At 50.0% G+C, this 19,952-nt stretch overlaps 10 protein-coding genes across 10 annotated transcripts; 6 read left to right on the top strand and 4 right to left on the bottom strand.

Annotated features, from left to right (window-relative positions):
- Window positions 1-357: 357 nt before the first annotated feature.
- On the bottom strand, window positions 358-699 carry ACHE_40223S (uncharacterized protein; the record flags this gene model as incomplete). The annotated part of the gene is made up of 1 exon (XM_043278398.1): window positions 358-699. One exon carries the CDS (start codon window positions 697-699, stop codon window positions 358-360), a length of 342 nt encoding a protein of 113 aa, XP_043136181.1.
- A 1,421-nt stretch (window positions 700-2,120) lies between these two features.
- Window positions 2,121-3,764, top strand: ACHE_40222A (putative hexokinase; the record flags this gene model as incomplete). The annotated part of the gene is made up of 1 exon (XM_043278396.1): window positions 2,121-3,764. The coding sequence occupies one exon, from the start codon at window positions 2,121-2,123 to the stop codon at window positions 3,762-3,764; it is 1,644 nt and encodes a 547-aa protein (XP_043136180.1).
- A 298-nt stretch (window positions 3,765-4,062) lies between these two features.
- Window positions 4,063-5,024, bottom strand: ACHE_40221S (uncharacterized protein; the record flags this gene model as incomplete). Its single annotated transcript, XM_043278395.1, has 3 exons — window positions 4,063-4,323; window positions 4,379-4,421; window positions 4,543-5,024. The coding sequence occupies 3 exons, from the start codon at window positions 5,022-5,024 to the stop codon at window positions 4,063-4,065; spliced, it is 786 nt and encodes a 261-aa protein (XP_043136179.1).
- Window positions 5,025-5,460: 436 nt separating this feature from the next.
- ACHE_40220A (cytochrome c oxidase assembly protein COX14) lies at window positions 5,461-6,301 on the top strand (the record flags this gene model as incomplete). The annotated part of the gene is made up of 2 exons (XM_043278394.1): window positions 5,461-5,773; window positions 5,829-6,301. The coding sequence occupies 2 exons, from the start codon at window positions 5,461-5,463 to the stop codon at window positions 6,299-6,301; spliced, it is 786 nt and encodes a 261-aa protein (XP_043136178.1).
- A 658-nt stretch (window positions 6,302-6,959) lies between these two features.
- ARO4 (3-deoxy-7-phosphoheptulonate synthase) lies at window positions 6,960-8,262 on the bottom strand (the record flags this gene model as incomplete). The annotated part of the gene is made up of 3 exons (XM_043278393.1): window positions 6,960-7,967; window positions 8,108-8,163; window positions 8,220-8,262. 3 exons carry the CDS (start codon window positions 8,260-8,262, stop codon window positions 6,960-6,962), a joined length of 1,107 nt encoding a protein of 368 aa, XP_043136177.1.
- A 1,989-nt stretch (window positions 8,263-10,251) lies between these two features.
- Window positions 10,252-11,257, top strand: ACHE_40218A (uncharacterized protein; the record flags this gene model as incomplete). Its single annotated transcript, XM_043278392.1, has 2 exons — window positions 10,252-10,332; window positions 10,430-11,257. The coding sequence occupies 2 exons, from the start codon at window positions 10,252-10,254 to the stop codon at window positions 11,255-11,257; spliced, it is 909 nt and encodes a 302-aa protein (XP_043136176.1).
- A 694-nt stretch (window positions 11,258-11,951) lies between these two features.
- ACHE_40217A (thiolase family protein) lies at window positions 11,952-13,193 on the top strand (the record flags this gene model as incomplete). The annotated part of the gene is made up of 1 exon (XM_043278391.1): window positions 11,952-13,193. The coding sequence occupies one exon, from the start codon at window positions 11,952-11,954 to the stop codon at window positions 13,191-13,193; it is 1,242 nt and encodes a 413-aa protein (XP_043136175.1).
- Window positions 13,194-13,603: 410 nt separating this feature from the next.
- Window positions 13,604-14,870, top strand: ACHE_40216A (mitochondrial 54S ribosomal mL50 protein; the record flags this gene model as incomplete). Its single annotated transcript, XM_043278390.1, has 3 exons — window positions 13,604-14,034; window positions 14,086-14,545; window positions 14,598-14,870. The coding sequence occupies 3 exons, from the start codon at window positions 13,604-13,606 to the stop codon at window positions 14,868-14,870; spliced, it is 1,164 nt and encodes a 387-aa protein (XP_043136174.1).
- Window positions 14,871-15,071: 201 nt separating this feature from the next.
- On the bottom strand, window positions 15,072-16,133 carry ACHE_40215S (uncharacterized protein; the record flags this gene model as incomplete). Its single annotated transcript, XM_043278389.1, has 3 exons — window positions 15,072-15,518; window positions 15,574-16,063; window positions 16,114-16,133. 3 exons carry the CDS (start codon window positions 16,131-16,133, stop codon window positions 15,072-15,074), a joined length of 957 nt encoding a protein of 318 aa, XP_043136173.1.
- Window positions 16,134-16,340: 207 nt separating this feature from the next.
- Window positions 16,341-18,148, top strand: ACHE_40214A (putative protein kinase C substrate; the record flags this gene model as incomplete). The annotated part of the gene is made up of 3 exons (XM_043278388.1): window positions 16,341-16,449; window positions 16,509-17,450; window positions 17,499-18,148. The coding sequence occupies 3 exons, from the start codon at window positions 16,341-16,343 to the stop codon at window positions 18,146-18,148; spliced, it is 1,701 nt and encodes a 566-aa protein (XP_043136172.1).
- Window positions 18,149-19,952: the final 1,804 nt, after the last annotated feature.

Here is a 19,952-nt window from a genome sequence, read left to right as displayed (position 1 = left end):
CTCTGACTCCATATGATGAGATAGTGTCGTGGATATGATGTCATGGTGGTAGTGTTCTTTCACCAGGGGCGTTCCTGGTGAAGCACCAGTACGGATCAAGTAGGACCAAACGTGACTGAACAAGATGAAGATTCGAGGTCTTTATGTGACAGCAAGGCAACCGACCAGGATCACCGAGGAGCGCATGAGCACTGTATATCGGTGATCGAGTCTACAATAGGTCATCCCGGTGCATCACGCAGAGCCGTACAGGCGAAACCTGACGCTTGTCAAAAGTATAAACATGGCCTAAGCAATGAATGGAGCACTTGTACGATGCGCTTGCCATCAGGCTGGGTATCCGTGAGAGTGGTAGAGTCAGAGCATGTCGTACAAATGTCCCAACATCCTGGGTTCAGGGTTATTCACATCAACAACTGAAGAACGGACAGCCATACCATCAATAGGAATGTGCCGTAACCGTCTGTCAGCCACGTGGATAGGAGAAAGCCAAGGCTGGGGAAGACAAATTCGTTTCTCTTCGAAGATGCATTGTTCTCTGCGGTTGGGGACCATGAATGATCCGATAATATGGTCAATCAGATAGGAGCGCGGAGATCTGGGGGAATATTCCCGAAACCCCAGATTGTATTTCCGCATTCGGCCAATTGTCTGGAGACTCTCCAGCCTCCAACAAGTACTGCCATCCAATGGCTGCATACTTGGTTATCTCTCCCTGCCACCATGTTTTGGAATGCAACTGCAGAGCGGAGAAGAGGAAAGTGTCAAATGACGACATACGGGATGGCGATGAGTTGAAACAAACCATCAGCGTCATTATCGTAGGCCTATTTATCGTCAGTTGTCAGAGGATCCGCCCAGAGTGTAACAGTTCCGGCGATGATTACCACCGTTGCACCCAGCCAGTGTGACATACCACGGAATCCACCTCGACTCGACACGCTGTCTCTTATAGTCTTGATAGTGACTGTACATATAGAACAGAAAGGAAGAAAAGACGATTACAAAGAAAAGCAATCGATTCAAAGTGTGCAGCCATCACGAGACATCCTCTCAAAGAAAGAAAACCAATCAGATAAAATAAGTGACAGTTGTATTGATGACAGCAATACGATACATGACGGTAGCATATCAGATCTGACCTGCAGCAGAGATGTAACTCCAGTGGTTTATGTACCTCAATCATTCCTCACGATTAAAACCTACAATGTAAAGTACGGAATTATTCAAATTCTGGCTCGGATAAGCTCAAGGTAATCTCAAATCAAGCGCTGTACAGAGGTAGAAAGGGTAGAATTGCAGCGTAGTTTGCAGCAGGTCGCACTACAGACCCCAGATCGTAATTACCATACGTGACAATGATACCATATTGTAGACTCGCTTTACTCCGGACGCTCTACAGATCTCACGGTTTTCTTGTATCATTAAATCTAATTCGTCTTTAGCTCTGAATACTACCAATTTTTCTGTTGTAATTTCTTCTTCTTCCTCTTCTTTTTTTTTTTTTCTGAATTTTTTGTCCCTTCCTGTGCGGTAACCCTTCTCCCTCCCGGAACCTCACCTCAACCTCCCCCAGGAATGGCCACGCGTTTATCTAAAGCCCTCTCTGCATACTTCATTCTCCTTTCCGTTATCGTCGACTCAATTCCTACTTAGCAAACGTGGAGGGAGGGTGAACAGAATAGAAAGAGTGAGCCAAAGTGCCGTGACAATTGGAGTTGCCTCAACTTTATCAAACCCGCCTCTGCTGCTACTCTCCATTCTTCTCCATATTATCGTGACATCTTCTCTCCAAGGCGACGGAGAAGACGGTCTGTGAGGCTCATTGGCCTTTCTGGCTGGTAATACTACCTTGATCGGGTTATATACCTGATATTCCTTCCGTCCTTTCTCCCGTCTATTTGACTGGTTCCTTCTTCCCCGTCTTCTCTTTCCTTCCGTTTATTTACCACCTACTACTCCCGGCTTATCCCCGCGCTCTGGATCTCGTGTTGACGCTTGTCTCTTTATGGGAGAGTGTCAATTCTGATTTCAACTGTCTTATTTATTAAGCATCACCCCTCACTGGTTTTGCTGTTTGCTTTCGCGGACGTCGTGAACGCTTGCTACCGATTGTTACCATGACTACTCCACTGGTCAGGGTCTTGCACAGACTGCAGGAACTTTTCTCCAACGTTGTATCCGCGCTAGAGACCATGATCCTCTTCCCTTCGCTATTCCGGGAATCCTCCCAACGGCGCCAGAAAGGCTTCCTGGGCGTACGATGGCGACATCGGACATTAGACGACTTTGCGGAGGAGGTCGACCGCCTCTTTACTGCACCCCTGTCGATGCGGAATATGATCGTCATGTCAGAGAAAATACGCGACCAGTTTAGGTCATGCCTGCAATCTAGCCCTGTCTGCATGCTGCCATCCTACAACCATGCGTTACCGTCGGGCGCAGAAGAGGGGACATACTTGGCTCTGGATGTCGGAGGGTCGACCTTTCGTGTGGCTTTAATCGAATTGCATGGGAAAGGGAACATAAAGGTACTTCGGGAGTCATCTGCATACATCGACAACAATGTCAAATTGTTGGAAGGCATATTGTTTTTCGATTGGATGGCAGAGAGGATCGAGTCGATGCTGCAGGAGGTTGGTTCAAGCTACGGTCGGGGAGAGTCGCCTCTATCCATGGGTCTGTCATGGTCTTTCCCTATTGAACAAACATCGATTAGCAGCGGACTGGTTATTCACATGGGCAAGGGTTTCCTGTGTTCCAATGGCACAGTAGGACAGGAACTAGGAGACCTGATCGTCCAGTCGTGTCGCGCGCGGAACCTCAACGTGCAAGTGGATGCCATTGTCAACGACAGCTCTGCCACACTTCTGTCTCGGGCCTATGTCGACCCGCAAACACGCATGTCTCTCATTCTGGGTACCGGGACCAATGTTGCGATTCACTTCCCGGTGCATGAGATTGGATTGACCAAGTTTGGTACCAGGCCTCCGGGTTGGTTCGACTATGCTAAGCATGTCATTATCAACAGCGAAATGAGCATGTTCGGCGGTGGTGTCTTGCCCATGACCCGGTGGGATGACATCCTCAATCGCACCCATATGCGACCTGACTACCAGCCCTTGGAGTACATGATTACAGGCCGTTACCTGGGTGAGGTTGTTCGACTCATTATCGTCGAGGCTGTCGAAACTGCCAACCTGTTTGGAGGAGAGCTGCCACACTCCATGCAGGAGCCATATTCACTTGACACCAGCATCGTTGCGTTCCTCGAAGCCGACACATCGCCATCATTGACTTCTTCGGCAGCGTTGTTCCAGAAGCAGCACACCTTCCCTGTGACCCCGTCCTCGGAGGATCTGCATTTCTTACGTCGCGTATGCCAGACCGTTTCGCGACGGGCTGCTGGTTATCTGGCTACTGCAATCCATAGCATGTGGTGCTTGCGCAACGACGCTGAGTTCCATACATCTACGACGATTATCAAGAAGGCTTCGGGGGTCACCGTGGTGGAGAGTGAGCCAGAATCTCGGAGTCTGTCGATTGCATGCGATGGCAGTGTGATCAACAAGTACCCCGGATTCCGAGACAGCTGCCAAACCTATCTCAACCAGTTGACTGAACAGACTAGCGGCACGACAAAATCGTCTATCAGCCTTGACCTTGCACCGGAGAGCGCAATTGTCGGGGCTGCGGTTGCTGTTGCTGTTGCTGTTGCTGTTGCTGACAAAGATTCAAAAATCTGTATGATGTTTCGCGCATAGTCTCTTGCGTTCTACTTTTGCTCCGGCATGGGGTTCTGCATCTTGCATTCCATGGTGTTTTGCGTCTGTCGTATTGGTATTCGTCTTTACATTGTATTGAAAAGAGAGGGTTCATTGTTATCGTCATTGCATATAGGGGTGGTATCATTCTTCTTGGTGGTTTTCGTGGCCAGTCGGATGGCCGGGGTATTAAGCATAGGTGTATATAATATAATCCAGCATCATCGCCTGTCCTCTTTCAGAGATTGCCCTACTGGACTGAGACAAGTACTAGTCATTAACCAGAACATGATTACTATCACTCCTTACAAAGATCCTGCAGCAAGTCCAGCATCCTTAGCTGGAGAGCGGAGAGTTCATCTCGAGGCAGCTTATCTTTATGCTGTTTGTCATGGTCATCATTATTCTTGTGGTTGTCAGAGACCAAATCCCGCTTTATGCTGAAGAATGGTATCCCCAGTCCCCGTAACTCGAGCGTAAGAGCTTGTGCCATTTGGTTGGATGCGGCGTAGATTTTGGCATCGTAGTTTTTCAGTTCTGTTTCGTCTTCTTCGGCTGTCTGTGCTTGGTTAGTTGACAATCAATCAATGCTGGCGAGAGGTAGAAAAACGTACAGATACCCCCTTGGAAGAATCAACTGGCACCCCAACTGATCGTCTGTAAAGGTCAATCATACTTCAACCCTCCCTTTCCTTCATATCCCCATTATACACCGACTATCTTGAAACACCACGACACCACCAAACACAAGCTGGAGCAATTGGGGCAATAAACTCACAACACCTCATCCAACTCCTTCTTCTTCTCCCCCCTCGCCTTCTGTTTCTTGCATAGTGCCTCCCGTCCCTGCCACCATTGTTCCTCGTGGTCGTGTTGGGATTGTATTAGGCGGCGGATGCGGCGCTGGAGGACTTCGTTTTGGGAGACTGTTCGCATGACATGGCGGAGGGCGGAGGGCCATGTTGTTATTGTTGAGGGGTCTGTTGATGGTGTGGGATCTGTTGGTGCTGGTTTGGGAGGGTGCAGTTGTTGAGGGTGTAGATGTGGTTGTGGTTTGGAAGTCGAGGGTGCTGGAGCTGGAGGGATGTCTGGGGGTTCGTATGCGTCGTCATCATCATCATGGCTGGGTTGGATACGGGGGCTAGAGCTATAAGGCTGCTGAGTAGAGGGATTCTGAGTTCCTGGTGTTGGTACCGGTTTGGACAGGGCTGATAATGTGTTCAGGATGGATGTCAAATCGGAGGAGTTGTATTCTGCCATAGCGCCGTCTCAATAATGCTTTCGTAAGGATTCAGCAAAAATCAAAAATTAAACAAATTGCGAAAGATGTCCGGTGTCAAGGTCATCTGTATAGATAGCTGTAGAGGAAGCCATCGGAGCTAACGAGCCATCTCCGTTGCCAAGACTCCCCTCTGAACTTGAAAATTTCCCCGGCGGCATCAACTATCCTCGCCAAACATCCGGACTCGCACTATTTAACAGATTCCACTAGTACCAGCCTGTCTCTGGTTTGTGATTCCTTTTGCAATTGAGGTATAGGGGATTGTCCGGTTTATATTGTCATTGTACCCCACGTCACGGCCGTGTTGTATTGACCGACCCATACCAGTGTGGGAGCACCGGAATCGCCAAACACGCCAAAGCCAAAAGAACGAGAACACTCCCCGGATTGAGAAGAGAACGAAAGATTATAACCATGTCCCGATCTGCTGCAGACGCCACCCGCTTCACGGCCACCGGCCCCTACGCCAGCTCCAAGCCAGGAGGCCCGGCCTACAAACTCCCCGGCTTCATGTCGAACTCCGGAAGCAACAGCAACGCTGGTCCATCACAGGGTCCAGGAGGGCAGCCAGAGACGCCGAAGCAGAAGGTTGAGCGGTTGCGGGCCCAGGCAAAGGCAGCAAGAATGGCGCAGTCGTCGTCGGGGCTTGATCGGTTTATCGGGGCGGGACGGGAACTTGCGAATAAGGCTCATAAAGTGACTGTTTATTCTTTAATTGCTGCGTCGGGTGCGTTCTTTTCCCTAAAATAAAAGTGGAGGGCAACTGCTAATGTTGGGTGAAGGCGTCTGTGGTGTCCTCACGGTCTACTCCATCATCTCCCTAACACTCTACAACCGCCGCCAAAAAGCCCTCTGGGTCGAGAACGAACTCAAGAGACTCGAAGAAGCGAAGCGAGCACACGCCAGCGGCACCGCAACTCCCGAGCAAGCCGAGATCGTGAAGAACGAGATGATTGGGGAGATCTACAAGCGCAAGAAGGACGAGGAGAGGGAGCAGCGGCCCTGGAACCAAGTGAAGCGGTATCTATTTGGTGGGTTGAAGGCGGATGAAGCTGCGGCCGCACCTGAGTCTGCAGCTGCTGTCGACGGTCAGAATAAGCCAGAGGTGTTGGACGCGCTTAATGCGAAGGCTGCGGAGGACGCCAAGTTGAAGGGCGAGCAGCTGCCGGGGCAGCTGGATGTTCTTGCGGAAAACGCAGAGAACGCAGCTAAGCAGACATCACGAAGTTGGACGAGCTGGCTTATTGGACGATGAGGTGGAGTCAGTCTTCCCCCCCCTGTCTCCTCGTCTCGCTCTCTAGCAACTCCTCATCCTCTTGCATGATCAACATCCTCATCTCTTCCTCTACACCATCCTCGTTTCAAGTCCATCCGGGGTTGCGGCGTCTCTTTTATTACTTTCTCTCTATTACTACGATCTCCATCGCATCCATCTGTATACTGTGTATGTACATATAACGTTTTCTCTTGTCTTGGTTATGAGGCGTCTGTCCGAAAAAAAGAATGTAGTGTCTGATATCAATCACCTGAGATTTAAGTGAAGCAGTTGGTTTTCAATGTTTGTCCAATAGTAGCATAGGAATTACTGTCAAGTGACTAAAGCGGGTCATTGTATGTAAATCATCATTATCCCAAAAAAGCTCTTAAATACATTAATTAACCGAAAGATAGAAATAAAAAGGCAACAAGTTATCCAATTCGTTCCAAATAAATCAATAAATCATTAACCCGAAATGCTGTACATAAAATGAGGATCCAACAGAATCATGACATGTCGTCTAATGGCATGGTATCTAGATCGAAACTACTTTTTTTTTCCAATCCTATCCCAAAAAAGAATCGCCAGAGCCCCTTTTGTCTTGCTTTTTATCCCCCCAGAATGAAGAGAAAAGACTTTTGATGAGGAAACAGACTTAGTGAGCACCGTTGGCCTTGGAGGCCTTGACAGCCCGGCGAGCCCGGACGGCCTCAGCCAGGTTCTCAAGGGTATCGACGGTTTGCTCCCAGCTGATACAGGCATCAGTGATACTGACACCCTGCTTGAGACCGGAAGGTCCCTCCGCGGGCATTTTCTGGTTACCCTCGTTGATGTTGGACTCGATCATGACACCGACAATGGCGTCCTCACCCTCACGCATCTGCTCGGCCAGCTCCTGAGCGACAAGAGGCTGGTTGCGGTGGTTCTTGTTGGAGTTGCCGTGCGAGCAGTCAACCATGACGACCTCGCGCTGGTTCTTCGCGCGCAGAGCCTCGCGCGCAGCCTTGATGTTGGCACGGTCGTAGTTGGTACCCTTACTGCCACCACGGAGAATGACGAATCCGTGCTCGTTGCCAGAGGTCTTAGTGATAGCGGCCAGGCCCTGCTTGGTGACACCCAGGAAACGGTGGGGGTGGGCAGCAGCGCCAATGGCGTCAATAGCAACCGTCAGGTTACCATCCGTGCCGTTCTTGTAACCAATGGGGAAACTCAGACCAGAAGCGAGCTCACGGTGCAATTGCGACTCGGTGGTACGGGCACCAATGGCACCAAGGGAGATAAGGTCGGCAAGGTACTGAGGCGAAATGGTGTCAAGCATCTCACTGGCAATAGGCATACCGGTGCTGGTGAGGTCGGCGTAGAGCTTACGGGAGACGCGCAAGCCCTTGTTGATGTTGTAGGACTCGTCAAGGTCAGGGTCGTTGATCAAGCCCTTCCATCCGACCGTTGTGCGGGGCTTTTCGAGGTAGGCACGCATGATGATGCAGAGATCAGCCGCCAGCTTCTCGGAGAGTCCCTTCAGACGACGAGCGTATTCAATGGCAGTTGCAGGGTCGTGGATGGAGCAGGGGCCGACAACAACAAGGAGACGGTCATCGCGCTGCTCAATGATCTCGACGGCCTGGTTGCGACCCGCGCGGACGGCAGCAATTGCTTCACTGGGCTATTCATTGTTGTCAGTTACATTCTTAATCTTTTTTTTTTTATTATTTTTTTGCCCTGTATCATCATTTCGTTCTCCTTGAGCGATTTTTTTTTCTTCGTTCGGGCAGAAGGGTCCTGGTAATTGGGAATGTGACTCACTCCCGGGATCTCGGACTGAAGGAACTGGGGGGAGAGCAAAGGGTCGTAGCCCAGGACTAGAGGGTCATTGTTAGCTAGATAAGCCTTAAAGGAAGCTGAATTGAGTACATACCACGAGTGTCCTCGTTGACTTCTGTTGTGCTGACGAGAGGCATTATGTAGATTCAAAGTGGGATGATCTAGAAGTTTTTTCGCGGAGGGGCACCAACTTGTTGCCAGAGGAGAAGCTGGAAAGGTTGAGAAGATGAAGAGGAAGAATGAGGAATGAGTAGAGCAAATCCTTTATGTAGGGGAGAGAAGAAGAGGAGACAGAGTCACACAGCAGTCAGTGCAAACAAAAGCGAAGAGTGAATGGAGCTGAAAAAGATACAATAATACTAAAGCCGATCTAGACAGGCGGGTTAGTCATCAGCGAAGTTTCTGGATTGCCCGCCCACTGATTGGCCACGTTTATTTTAAGGCCGAGGATAAAGTATGGACTGTATATCTAATTATCTATGGAGTATATGGGGTATGATTGATTTACAGATCAATTCAATGGCAATAGACAACTTGAACAGTACTTTCATTTGTATGTGAATGTATTCCTCTTGTCATGCATCGGCCATGACACCACTTGAAAATTAAACCAGCAGCCAAAGCCAGTCAGGGAATCGCAAGGGCACACGTGAAAGTCGAATATCCTTTCATACCACTAGCAGCTGAGTACCTGTTTGTTTCCTGGCCAATGGGCTCTATGCTACTGACTTCATCTACCCATCTCTGCGTGGTATTCCTGTGCAGGTGGATTTTAAATGCATGAATTTCTCGCGGTTTTGATGTATCTCAGCATTTGTGGTCATCATGCGTATTCTCCCTTGCCATGATGACACCGGCTCCAGCCCTACTGTCTGATATGCCGCAATACACCAGATCCACGGATATGGCCCTTCGGCACACATTATTGAAGGCGCTTCTATCTTCAATTGATCTTACATGCGATTTAAGAGTCGAAAGCCACTGTATTGATGCATTTTCCTTTTGCTGCTTCTGTTATTTCCGAGAAACGCATGACGCGCTCTTTATAGAAATGGAACAGCATAGGAAAATGTCACGATCTGTGCCATCAGAAAATAACTGGAATGGACCGTGAATTTTGAAGCGAGGGACAATTTTCAATGGAATAACACTCATGAAATAGGATTATGGAGCTCTGGTAGAATGAGAAGCCAGCAATACTGTCGTTTTCAATATCAACCTGCTAGTTTGCAGATGCTCCTGAACTTGCGCACTTTCTTTCCCACTCCATTACGGACATCCAATAAAATACCAAGCCAATATTGTCGAATATTATGTCCCCAAGCACCGGCTCCGAGTAAATACACTCTGTAGAGTACATAAACTCCCTTAAGTAGGTATCCGTTCCCGGCCATGCTCGCTTCATGCAAGACACCTAATATGAACAGCACCAACAGCACTATCCAGTAGTATATGCATAATCGGCTCCTGGGCTCTCAATCCCTAGAAGCTACAGGGATGAGAAGATGTAGTAGAGTCCGACACGATTCGCGTGTCGTCAGTCCTCAAGGCGCTGCGACCGCTGTCTCGCAACGACCGCTGAAATTCTGATAGAAGATCCTTCTGTATACAGTGAGTAATTTGCGCAATGGTTTATAGTTGAATAGTTGAATCCAGATGGTATTTGTTTCGCTGTAATGCTATTGTTCGTGTTGAGTGATATATCCATTCCCTAATAGGAATAGCGCGATTACTTTGAATAGCCTCATCATCTGTCATGTGATTCTGGTCTGGGTTTCCTTGTCGACGTCCACTTCTGCTTTTTCTTCAACCTCAACTGGCTTTTTTATTCCTCTACATTAGACGCAGTTTCCGGGATAAATTCTTATTACTGTTCGATTATTCTTGTCATCTTCCCTTACAATATCTTAATGCAGCAGATGGTTTCTGAGCTATATTCCTACGCCGACATCCTGGTTACAATAGCTCAACGGCTACCGATGCGCTTTGCTCGTGCATGATCGATGATCTCAATTTCCGATCTGCGCGCTTCACGCTTGACAATTCTTGATTTCTCGATCCTACTCGCGGAGTCATAGTATACGCACCAGTACAAAGAGCACTGTCGGGAACCGACATTCACGGGCATGTTTACCTATTCGACCAAGCGACAACGGACCCCCGATGGGTCGATCGATTCCGAGGAAATCGCGATCCGTGAGAAAAAGGTACGCAGCTTTGTGGATCCAGAACGTTGATTTGTTCTGGCGGTCAGCCTTAATTATTGTATTTTCTTTAGTCGATTTGCTAACACTCGGACTTTAGAGACTCCGTCCGCTAACTTTACGCACTCCACCGGATACCTGTCAATCGACTTTCTGCGAAGCCAATCAGCTGCTCCCTCAGTTCCATCTCTCTACATTGACACCAATTGAGCCTTCGGACGATGACAGCGATGACCAACACCGGATTGACAATGTGGCCCATCCTACCACATCCTTACATCGTCCGCTTCCCGGTCCCTCATCAGATTCGTCGATGGACATCGACAGTCTCCCGCCGTCGATAAGTTATGATGATCTGTCGGCGTCGTCAATGGGCACGCAATATAGCCATGGCAGCGTCCAACCGTCACCCATCTCTCATAATCTCATTAGCCAGTCATTGAACATGGACGGAGGACACCCAGTTGCTACCAATCAAATACTTTTCGCCAACTCAGATACCAATGTCGCCATGAATGAAGATTTCGTATCTGAAGCGGAAGTTTCTGGCTTGTATCCGGGTGCTGCCAGAAACCATGAATCGGTCTGGTGGACTCTTCCAGGTGTCCCCAGCCCCATTAGTGAGGACGAGGGTGTTTGTGTCACTGGGACCGGCACACCGGCAAGCGAAGCTGAAATGCCTTCTTCCACATCTTACCCAGCGTCAGCCAATTCATATGGCGTCCATGACCAGGCACTATGGAACACCGATATGCAAGCACCATCTACGAACCATACCATCAGTCGCGAAGAAACCAAATCGTCTATCCCCGCTGCAAATAGAGCATCAAACAAAAAGAAGCTCAATATCTTCATGGGCTATCGCGCTGACTGTGAGAAATGTCGACAGAAGGTGCCTGGTCATTACAGCCACATTATACACGCATGAATGCTCCTCTTCGATTCTCTTTTCGATTCTCTTCAACATCGTCTCCTACATTGTTCCTCTATAGCAGATCATGATGGGTTTCCAGCGTGTGATACCATGTATATTTTTATGTGTTCGTTCGTATTCAGGCTTAGCGAGCGTTGGGATGGTAAGGGTTGGGTTTGCTATTCTTCTACTGTAATACGGCAGGAACCGTCATATGGGTTTGGTTTATGGAGTTCCAAGGATTATGTTTATACCATTCGCAGGGAGTCTGGGATTTTAAGAGCTCGCAATGATGGATGGATACTGTATTCAATAACTTTTCGCTTAATTTGTACTCTACAAGTCTTCGACTTGGATGACATAAGCCAAATTTTCCGATTGACTAGTTATCGACATCTCGTCTGTAAACCGTACTCCTACTGTACTCGAATTTGACTGTCAATTCTGTATCTACTATTTAACGTCTTTCAATGCTTTGCAGTATCCAAAATGACCCGCTTCCCCGGCAAACACATTAGCCGCTCCTCATTGCCGGCCGCTCGATGGACTATGGGCGGAATTTGGCCGGTTGGTTGTATATAAGATCGGTTTGTGCCCGTCTGCTGGGTTCAATTCAAATGGCGCTGGTGTTCATAGAATCTTTTCATCTATAACTCCGTCGCCATATCCGGGGTTTCATCTTGCTCTGACTACACCCGCAAAGCACAAAATGGCTTCTCCTATTCCCCGGGGCCTCCGCCAGGTCCTCCAGAAAAGCCCCAACGATATCGTTATCCTCTCCTCCCTCCGTACCCCAGTGACTCGCGCGAAGAAGGGTGGCTTCAAAGACGCCTACCCGGAAGAACTACTTGCCAATGTGCTCCGCGCAACTCTGGAGGCAAACCCAAAGCTCGACCCGGCTCTGATTGAGGATGTTGCGATTGGTTCCGTCCTGCAGGAGCTCGGTGGTGCGAAAGCCGGCCGTATGGCGCAAATCCATGCTGGATTCCCCAGTACTGTTCCGTTCCACACGATCAACAGACAATGCTCGTCGGGACTGGCGGCTATCACAACCGTCGCAAATGGTATCCGCGCCGGTGCGATCAACGTTGGTATTGGTGGAGGAATGGAGTCGATGACCCGGAACTATGGATCTCGGGCTATCCCCACAGTGCTGTGGCCTGAATTGAAGCAATCACACTCCAAGGACTCCCGCGACTGTATTATGCCCATGGGTGTCACTTCGGAGAACGTCGCTACGCGATACGGCGTCACCCGTGCGGACCAGGACGCTTTCGCGGCCGAGTCGCACAAGAAGGCCACCGCTGCGCAGAACGCTGGTCTCTTCGACTCTGAGATTGTTCCCGTGAAGACCCTCTCGTTCGATCTGGAGAACCCAGAGGCACCTCCCAAGGAGATCGAAGTCACCAACGATGACGGTATCCGTCACAACATCTCCGTCGAGAAGATGGCCAGCCTTAAGCCTGCGTTCTCGGCAACCGGTACCAGCACCGCCGGTAACAGCTCACAGGTCAGCGACGGTGCCGCCGCGACTTTGCTGATGCGCCGGTCCACCGCTACTGAGCTCGGTCTTTCCTCGTCGATCAAGGCCCGCTGGGTGGGTAGCTCCGTTGCCGGCTGCGCCCCCGACGAGATGGGTGTTGGTCCCGCAGTCGCAATCCCGAAGCTTCTCGAGACGCTCGGCGTGGGCGTGTCTGATGTCGGCATCTGGGAGATCAACGAGGCGTTTGCTTCGCAGGCGCTGTACTGCACGCGCAAGCTCGGAATCGACGAGGCCAAGGTCAACCCTAAGGGTGGTGCTATTGCTATCGGTCACCCGCTTGGTGCTACTGGTGCTAGACAGCTTGCGACTCTGTTGCCGGAGATGGAGCGTTCTGGACAGGAGGTTGGTGTTGTAAGTATGTGTATTGGTACTGGTATGGGTATGGCGGGTATGTTTGTTCGTGAGTAGGTTTCTTGTACAGTTTGATATCAGGTTTTCTTTTTTTTTTTTGAATGTATGATATAGCATAGTGCATATGTATGTATACACGAGGTTATACGATCTTCAATCTCAAGGCAATGTCCATTGAATTGTACTCGGACTATGTGGAGTAGATGCATTCCCATGCTACAATGATAGCATGCTTTTGTCCATGTGGCCCATTACCAATGTTTTCGCTGACAAATAACCAATTGATGTGAAAACAAAGAAGTATTCTCAAAAAGTTAACATTCAGGATGAAAGAAATATCCGTATACATAGGTCAAAGGCGATGTAGTCACGTGAGCCCCCCTCGACCGCCCGGGTCTTTTCAACTTTTCCACCTCCGCGGCTAATTTTCTAGTTGATTGTCAATTGAACGACCCCCCACCACAAACATGCGACCCTCAGCACGCCTACTGAGCCTGGAGGTCTCCGGCTCCCGGACCCTCTATGTCTGCTCGAGCTGCCGACAAGAAGCCCGTCCACGGCCGGTTCTCGCCCGCCAATTCCTGCGCAATACCTCGTCCGGCTCGACTCCGCTCACTGAGAAGGTGCGCCGCAAGCTGTGGGGTACGGAGAACCCTCCTGGTTTGAAGGATCCGTATGGAGGGCCTGGTGCGTTGGAGAAAAAGTTGAGGGGGAATCAGAATGTTCAAGAGGAGGGTGCTGCTGAAGTGGAATCGGCGGAGCCTGCTGAGGTTGCGGAGACGGCTGGGAGGGAGGATCCTGATTATACGCCTGCGACATCGTGGGATGGGATTGAGAAGATTGGACACTTAGGGGGGTGGCAGAATTATCCCGCTTCTCAAGCGGATGAGTATAGCTCGTGAGTTCACATTGCACATCCATGTCGAGAGCTGGTGCTAAAGCGATGTAGGTTCATGCTCAAACAAAAACTCACCAAGCGCGAACATCTATACCTTGCCGCTCATCAAACTGCCGTGGAACTCTGCCTCCTGAACGCCTTGAATAAGCCGTTGTCAAGCATCTACGCAGTCGCCGAGCACGACAAGTCCGTTTTCAAGATGATCTGGAAGTGCAAGATTCAGCCCGGTGCCAATGGCCAGTGGGATGGTGTCTTGACCTACCCCAACAAGCAGACCGAGGCTGCTCTGGTCTACATTTTCGAGCAGATTGGCGGTCAGCCTGAGGCTGCTATTGCGGAGGCTGCGGGCGAGACTGGGCAGGCCGAAGCTGAGGCTGAGACTCCGGCGGAGGAGTTGGACGAGGATACTTACGTGTCCGAGACTCCTGGGCTTCCCTTCTTCGGGTACCAGGATGTTCGTGACAAGGGATTCCTTTCGTTGGCTTTGAATGATCCCGCTGCCAAGTTTGCCGTACGTTCCTATCTTTTTTGAACCCTACAGATGCAATACTGACCAGATATAGTTCCTGAAGAGATTCTCCCAGCTCAGCGGCCACTTCCCCGACCCTACCCTCCACTCTATCTCCAATGTCAAAGAAGCCGTGGACCTCGTCCTGAAGACCCTCAACCCCAGGCCTACCAAGCTGGCTGACCAACTTTTCAACAAGACCGGCCTCCAGAAACGGTCGAATGTCAAGATCTTTGCCAAGAAGCAGAAGGCGTCGGACCGGGATGAGGAAATGGGAAGGAAGAAGGTTATCGAGGCTGAGCTTCGTGCCCGGGGTCTTATTGCTTAATCGACAGGCGGGCGATGAGAGGTTTGATATTGGTTTATGTCGTATATGTAGTGTCTTTTTTCTAGCATGTTTTAACAAGAAAAATGCTTGTACAATAGATGAATTTGTGTTAGACCATCCTCTATTCAAAATTACAGTATATACCACGGTCCAGTAGCCGATTCCTGCGCCATACGCCTGTCCAATATAAAATGAAGAAAATCATCTCTTTGCCTCAGCAGGAATAGTAAACCCCCTGGTCATGAAGTCACTGCCACCCTTCTTCCCATCCTTGGGCTCCTTGGTGAAAAGGCTATTCAAGTTCTCATTACCTCCCATCAACTTCTTCCTCTTCTTGCGCTCATTTTCCTCTTCCAAGACCTTCGCAGTTAGCGATGCCGTCGCGGCATTCTTAATACCAGTATTCGTCGTCGGAGTCGATGTGCCACTGCGACTGTTAGTTGTCTTCCCAGCTCCAGCAGCTTCGGGCTCGTTTGTAGAGTCGCCGTTGGCGTTCTTCTTGCGCTTCTTCGAGCCTGGGGCTTTCTTGAGGGAATGCGTGAGGCCTTGCTCGGCGAGTCTCTGGCCGCGGGCGATGAGACGTTGTTTATCGGTTTCTTGGGATGGGAGGATGGAGATTATATTGTCTTCGGTGTAGGATTCGTTGCACTGCGCTTGTCAGCCACATCAACCCCGGCTCAGATCGAAACGGACGAGAACTCACCTGCAAACACTTATCCCCCTTAAGCTGCCTAACCGCCTCCTCCGAAAACACATGCCCACAAGGCACCAGATAAACCGACTTGACACCAGGCCCCAGCACCTTCGCCGTAATCGGACAAATCCACCCCTCCCTCTTCTCCCCCTTCCCAGTCCCAGTCTCCCGACGATGCTCCTCCCCACGCTCCGTATCAACCTCAAACTTTAACTCCACCACATCCCGTAGGCTCTTAACACGTCCGCACAGAATCTCCTCGCAGTCCGCCTTCGAGCTGATTCCCTCGGTGTCATCGCCAGGAAGCAAGAATTTGAGGACGGCATCTTTATTGTATAGGTTTCCTGTGCAGTCGGAGACGATGGGGCGCACTAGGGGCGAGTGCGAGAGGGGGCAGGTTGTCCAGAAGTGAGATTGGACTTCGCGCTGGGCTTCTTTGACTTGCGCGGTGCTGGGGGATTTGGCGGCTTCGCGGACGAGTTCGCGGCGAGTGGGGATGCTATTTCTGTTAGTATGGCTTTGCAAATGAGATTCTCTATAGAAGCTTACCTTCCTCCATCGTTACCCATCTTGACTATAGCTACGAATGAGAATGTTGTCAATGTCGTCAATGTACGAAGTTGCCGCGCGCCACAAATTGATAACTAGCGGATGACTAAGACCCCAGATTTGATGCGATGTTATCACCAGCTGGCCAGAAGCTCTCCGCATTGTTTGTTAGCAAAGCCACAACTGGGAAATTGGATGAGAAGAACTGGTGAACACTCAATGTCATCATGATCTTCTCTCAGAGCTCGCTTTTCCTCGCTGCGAGCTTAGCAGCGTCGACGGTAGTCACCGCATCGAAGGATGGCTCGTCTCGACCGCGAGGCGTTGCTCCGGAATGTATGCATCACCCATTGGAACTATACCCATAGAACGAGCTAGAACTAATAATGGTACAGTTTCCAAATTTTACAAAGACCCGGAAACCTTCACCTGCATTTCTCACCCAGCTCTCCAAGTCCCCTTCTCCGCCGTAAACGACGACTACTGCGACTGTCCCGACGGTAGCGACGAACCCGGCACATCAGCCTGCTCGTACCTCTCCCCTCACTCTCCCTTATCCGTCGCCGATCGCCCGGGTGCCAATGATCTCGACCTCACTTCCGCTCTGCCGGGATTCTACTGCAAGAACAAAGGCCACCGGCCGTGGTACATCCCGTTCCAGCGAGTCAATGATGGTATCTGTGACTACGACTTCTGCTGCGATGGAAGTGATGAGTGGGCCCGTGTAGGCGGTACCAAATGCGAGGACCGATGCAAGGAACTCGGCAAGGAATGGCGAAAGAAGGAGGATAAGCGGCAGAAGTCGATGACGGCTGCGTTGAGGAAGAAGAGGGATTTGCTGGTTGATGCTGGACGGCAGCAGAAGGAGATTGAGGATGATGTGCAGCGGTTGGAGACGGAGATCGAGGCGCATGAGGTCAAAGTTAAGAATCTTGAGGCGGATCTGGAGGAGGTGCAGAAGCAGGAGCAGAGCAAGCTTGTTAAGGGGAGGAAGAAGGGGAGGGTTAATGTTCTGGCTGAGGTGGCCAAGGGCCGGGTTGAGGAGCTTCGGGAGAGCTTGATTGAGGTGCGTAAGGAGCGGGACGAGACTCGCTCGCGGGTTAAGGAGCTCGAGGCCATTTTGTCCAAGTTCAAGGAGGAGCACAATTCCAACTCTGACGATGAGAGCGTGAAGCGTGCGGTTAGCAGCTGGGAGGACTATGCTGCCAAGGGTTACAGCGATGGAAACCAGGCCCGGGAGCGGGACTTCGATGAGATCTCCAAGCCTGACGATGAGAAGTCGGGAGTTAACTGGGAGCATTGGGAGAATGAGGAGGGCAGCTGTGAAATGGATGCTGGTGAGTTGTCTTGACTTGGGGTTTGCCTAGCGATACTAACTATTATAGTCTATCAACTTGCAGCCTACCTCCCTCCATCACTGGTTAGCTTCCTCGAAGGCCAGTTCATTGCCTTCCGTGGCTTCTTGGAAAAGAACGGCTTCCTATCCAAGAAGACCGAGGAGTCCGGCCCCGAATCGCAAGCCGTGAAGGATGCGCGCGAGGCACTTAAGGCAGAAGAAAAGAACCTTGGAGAGATTCGAAAACAATTGCGAAACAGGCGAGAAGACCTGGAAATTAACTATGGCCCGACATCCATTTTCCGGGCGCTCAAGGGCGTGTGCATCTCTCGCGACGCCGGCGAGTACACCTACGAGCAGTGCTTCCTGGACCAGACGAAGCAGAACTCGAAGAAGGGCGGCGGGTCGATGCGGATGGGTAACTTCCAGCGCATTGGCAGCACCACCATCGAAGAAGTCAACGAGGCGGGTGAGATTGTGACCGTGGAACGGATGACGCTGGAATATGCACGGGGTCAGACGTGCTGGAACGGACCGGCGCGGTCGACCAAGGTGGTCTTGGAGTGTGGGGAGAATAACGAGATTCTGAAGGTGAGTGAGGACGAGAGATGCGTGTACTCGATGATTATCACTACGCCGGCCGTCTGCGCCGGGGGTGAGGAAGAGGGCGGTGCCCCAAGGGTCAAGGATGAGCTGTAGCAGCAACACCAACTCAAGTTAGCGTTTACTACTCTTTAGCAATGTTTCTTCGTGAGATTAGCATAACACGAGCTACGACTACAATTGGACAACAAGGTTCCAAAATGGATATATATGTATTCAAATATAAACATGCATTGCACTAATCACAATCCTCGTAAACAGTCATAGTCCACCACCGGAAATTGCACTCGGAGACGGTGGAACGGGTCGGAATCGGAACGGTCCGCTTTGCACGAGGGAGTGGATATTGGGCACATTTAGTGCTGTTTACATTAGCATGTTTAAGTTGGAAAGGCGAGAATAGAAGAGAAGGCATACCTTGCACGAGCTGCAAGAGCAAGAGTTGCAGTTGCCGGAGCAGCAGTTGCAGGCGCAGGGAGACATTGTGAGTGGTAGTTGGTTTGACTGAAAAGTCTTGAAAAGATTTGAAAGGCTTGTAGTAGATTGTGAAAATTCGAGCTGATGAAGAAAAGAAGAGAAGCATGAAGGAGGGAATCGAGGACGTTTATATACCTTTCCTTCCCAGCCTACATCGAGAGTATTGGCCATCTGATGACCGCCCCAAATCCACAGCAGAAATGACGCTTTGTTCCCTGCTCGCCCAGCCAATGTAAATCTCCGATATGAATGTTTTCTTTTCTATACAAGACAAGGCAACCGCCGACGCCAAAGTTTCTTGTTTCGGGCGGTGCTCATTGCCCGCTTCACTTTGCCGGGTGGCTTTTGTCCGATGCGGGTGGTGCCATGGATGGATCCATTCGTTGAGAGTGATTGTTATCATGCCACTCCCTTCTCTTATTCTTGCTATTATTGTTATGACTGCGCAGAGTAGCAGTGCTGAGTCCTCCGTATTGGGCCTGGAAATGATTTCATGCATATGCATGCCACTAGCCCCCGATACTATCGCCGATACGGGCACTCCGTCTACTCCGTATACGGTGCCCTATATTATATAAATATACATAGAAACTAGAATTCTTCTACATACAAATCCTCGTACAAACAGCGAATACGGAGCACAGTGCTCAGTCCAATCTTAGTCGGAGCAAAGCGCTCGCACAGACCTGAATATGGCCCTTATTATGACCTGCGAAGAAAGTATCTACCACGATACGATTTGTTTCAAGTAGTATTACTTGTTACTTGCTTTGGGGGCACCGACTACGGAGATGAGATCAGCCTGGATTCTAATAAAAGGAGAGTGATTGGCACGGCGCAAAAAAGGCGCAAATGTTACTATTATGGATTATGGATCGATACCCGCGCAAGCCGAGGAAATGAAGGAAAAGTTTTCTTGTCGATCGGAGTCAGAGAGGGCGAAAAGGACAAGGAAAAGTGAAAGTGTACTGGAAGGCAGGCTACGGTCTTCTCCGATTTACGCAATGGGGAAATAGCAGTTTGTAAGTGGGATGCAGCCAAAGCAGTATACCGCATACGTGGTTGAATGCTAAGAGGATAGAGGATATACAATACTCATAGAGCATAGAACATATACAGAACAGGTACACACAACACAGACAACAGTCAAATGCAAAGATCTCCCTGATTCCCCCAAGGTACTAGGAACAGAACAACATATCCAACCAGATGACCATATCACGGACTACCTTGGGAGACACAGGAGCCTATACAGAGTTCACACATGGACGGTTTACGTGCAAGATATGCAGTGGATTCCTAGTCTATGCGTATCACTTGCATACAACAAGTCATTCGTTTCAACCTTCTCCACGCAAACACCACTTCACAAGTCATTCCCAGTTAACACGATAACCGAGGACCTTTTTTTTTTTTTTTTGCT

Source organism: Aspergillus chevalieri, chromosome 4 (genome assembly GCF_016861735.1).
Source record: "Aspergillus chevalieri M1 DNA, chromosome 4, nearly complete sequence".
Lineage (NCBI taxonomy): Eukaryota > Fungi > Ascomycota > Eurotiomycetes > Eurotiales > Aspergillaceae > Aspergillus > Aspergillus chevalieri.
This window is presented reverse-complemented; position numbering and strand designations above follow the sequence as displayed.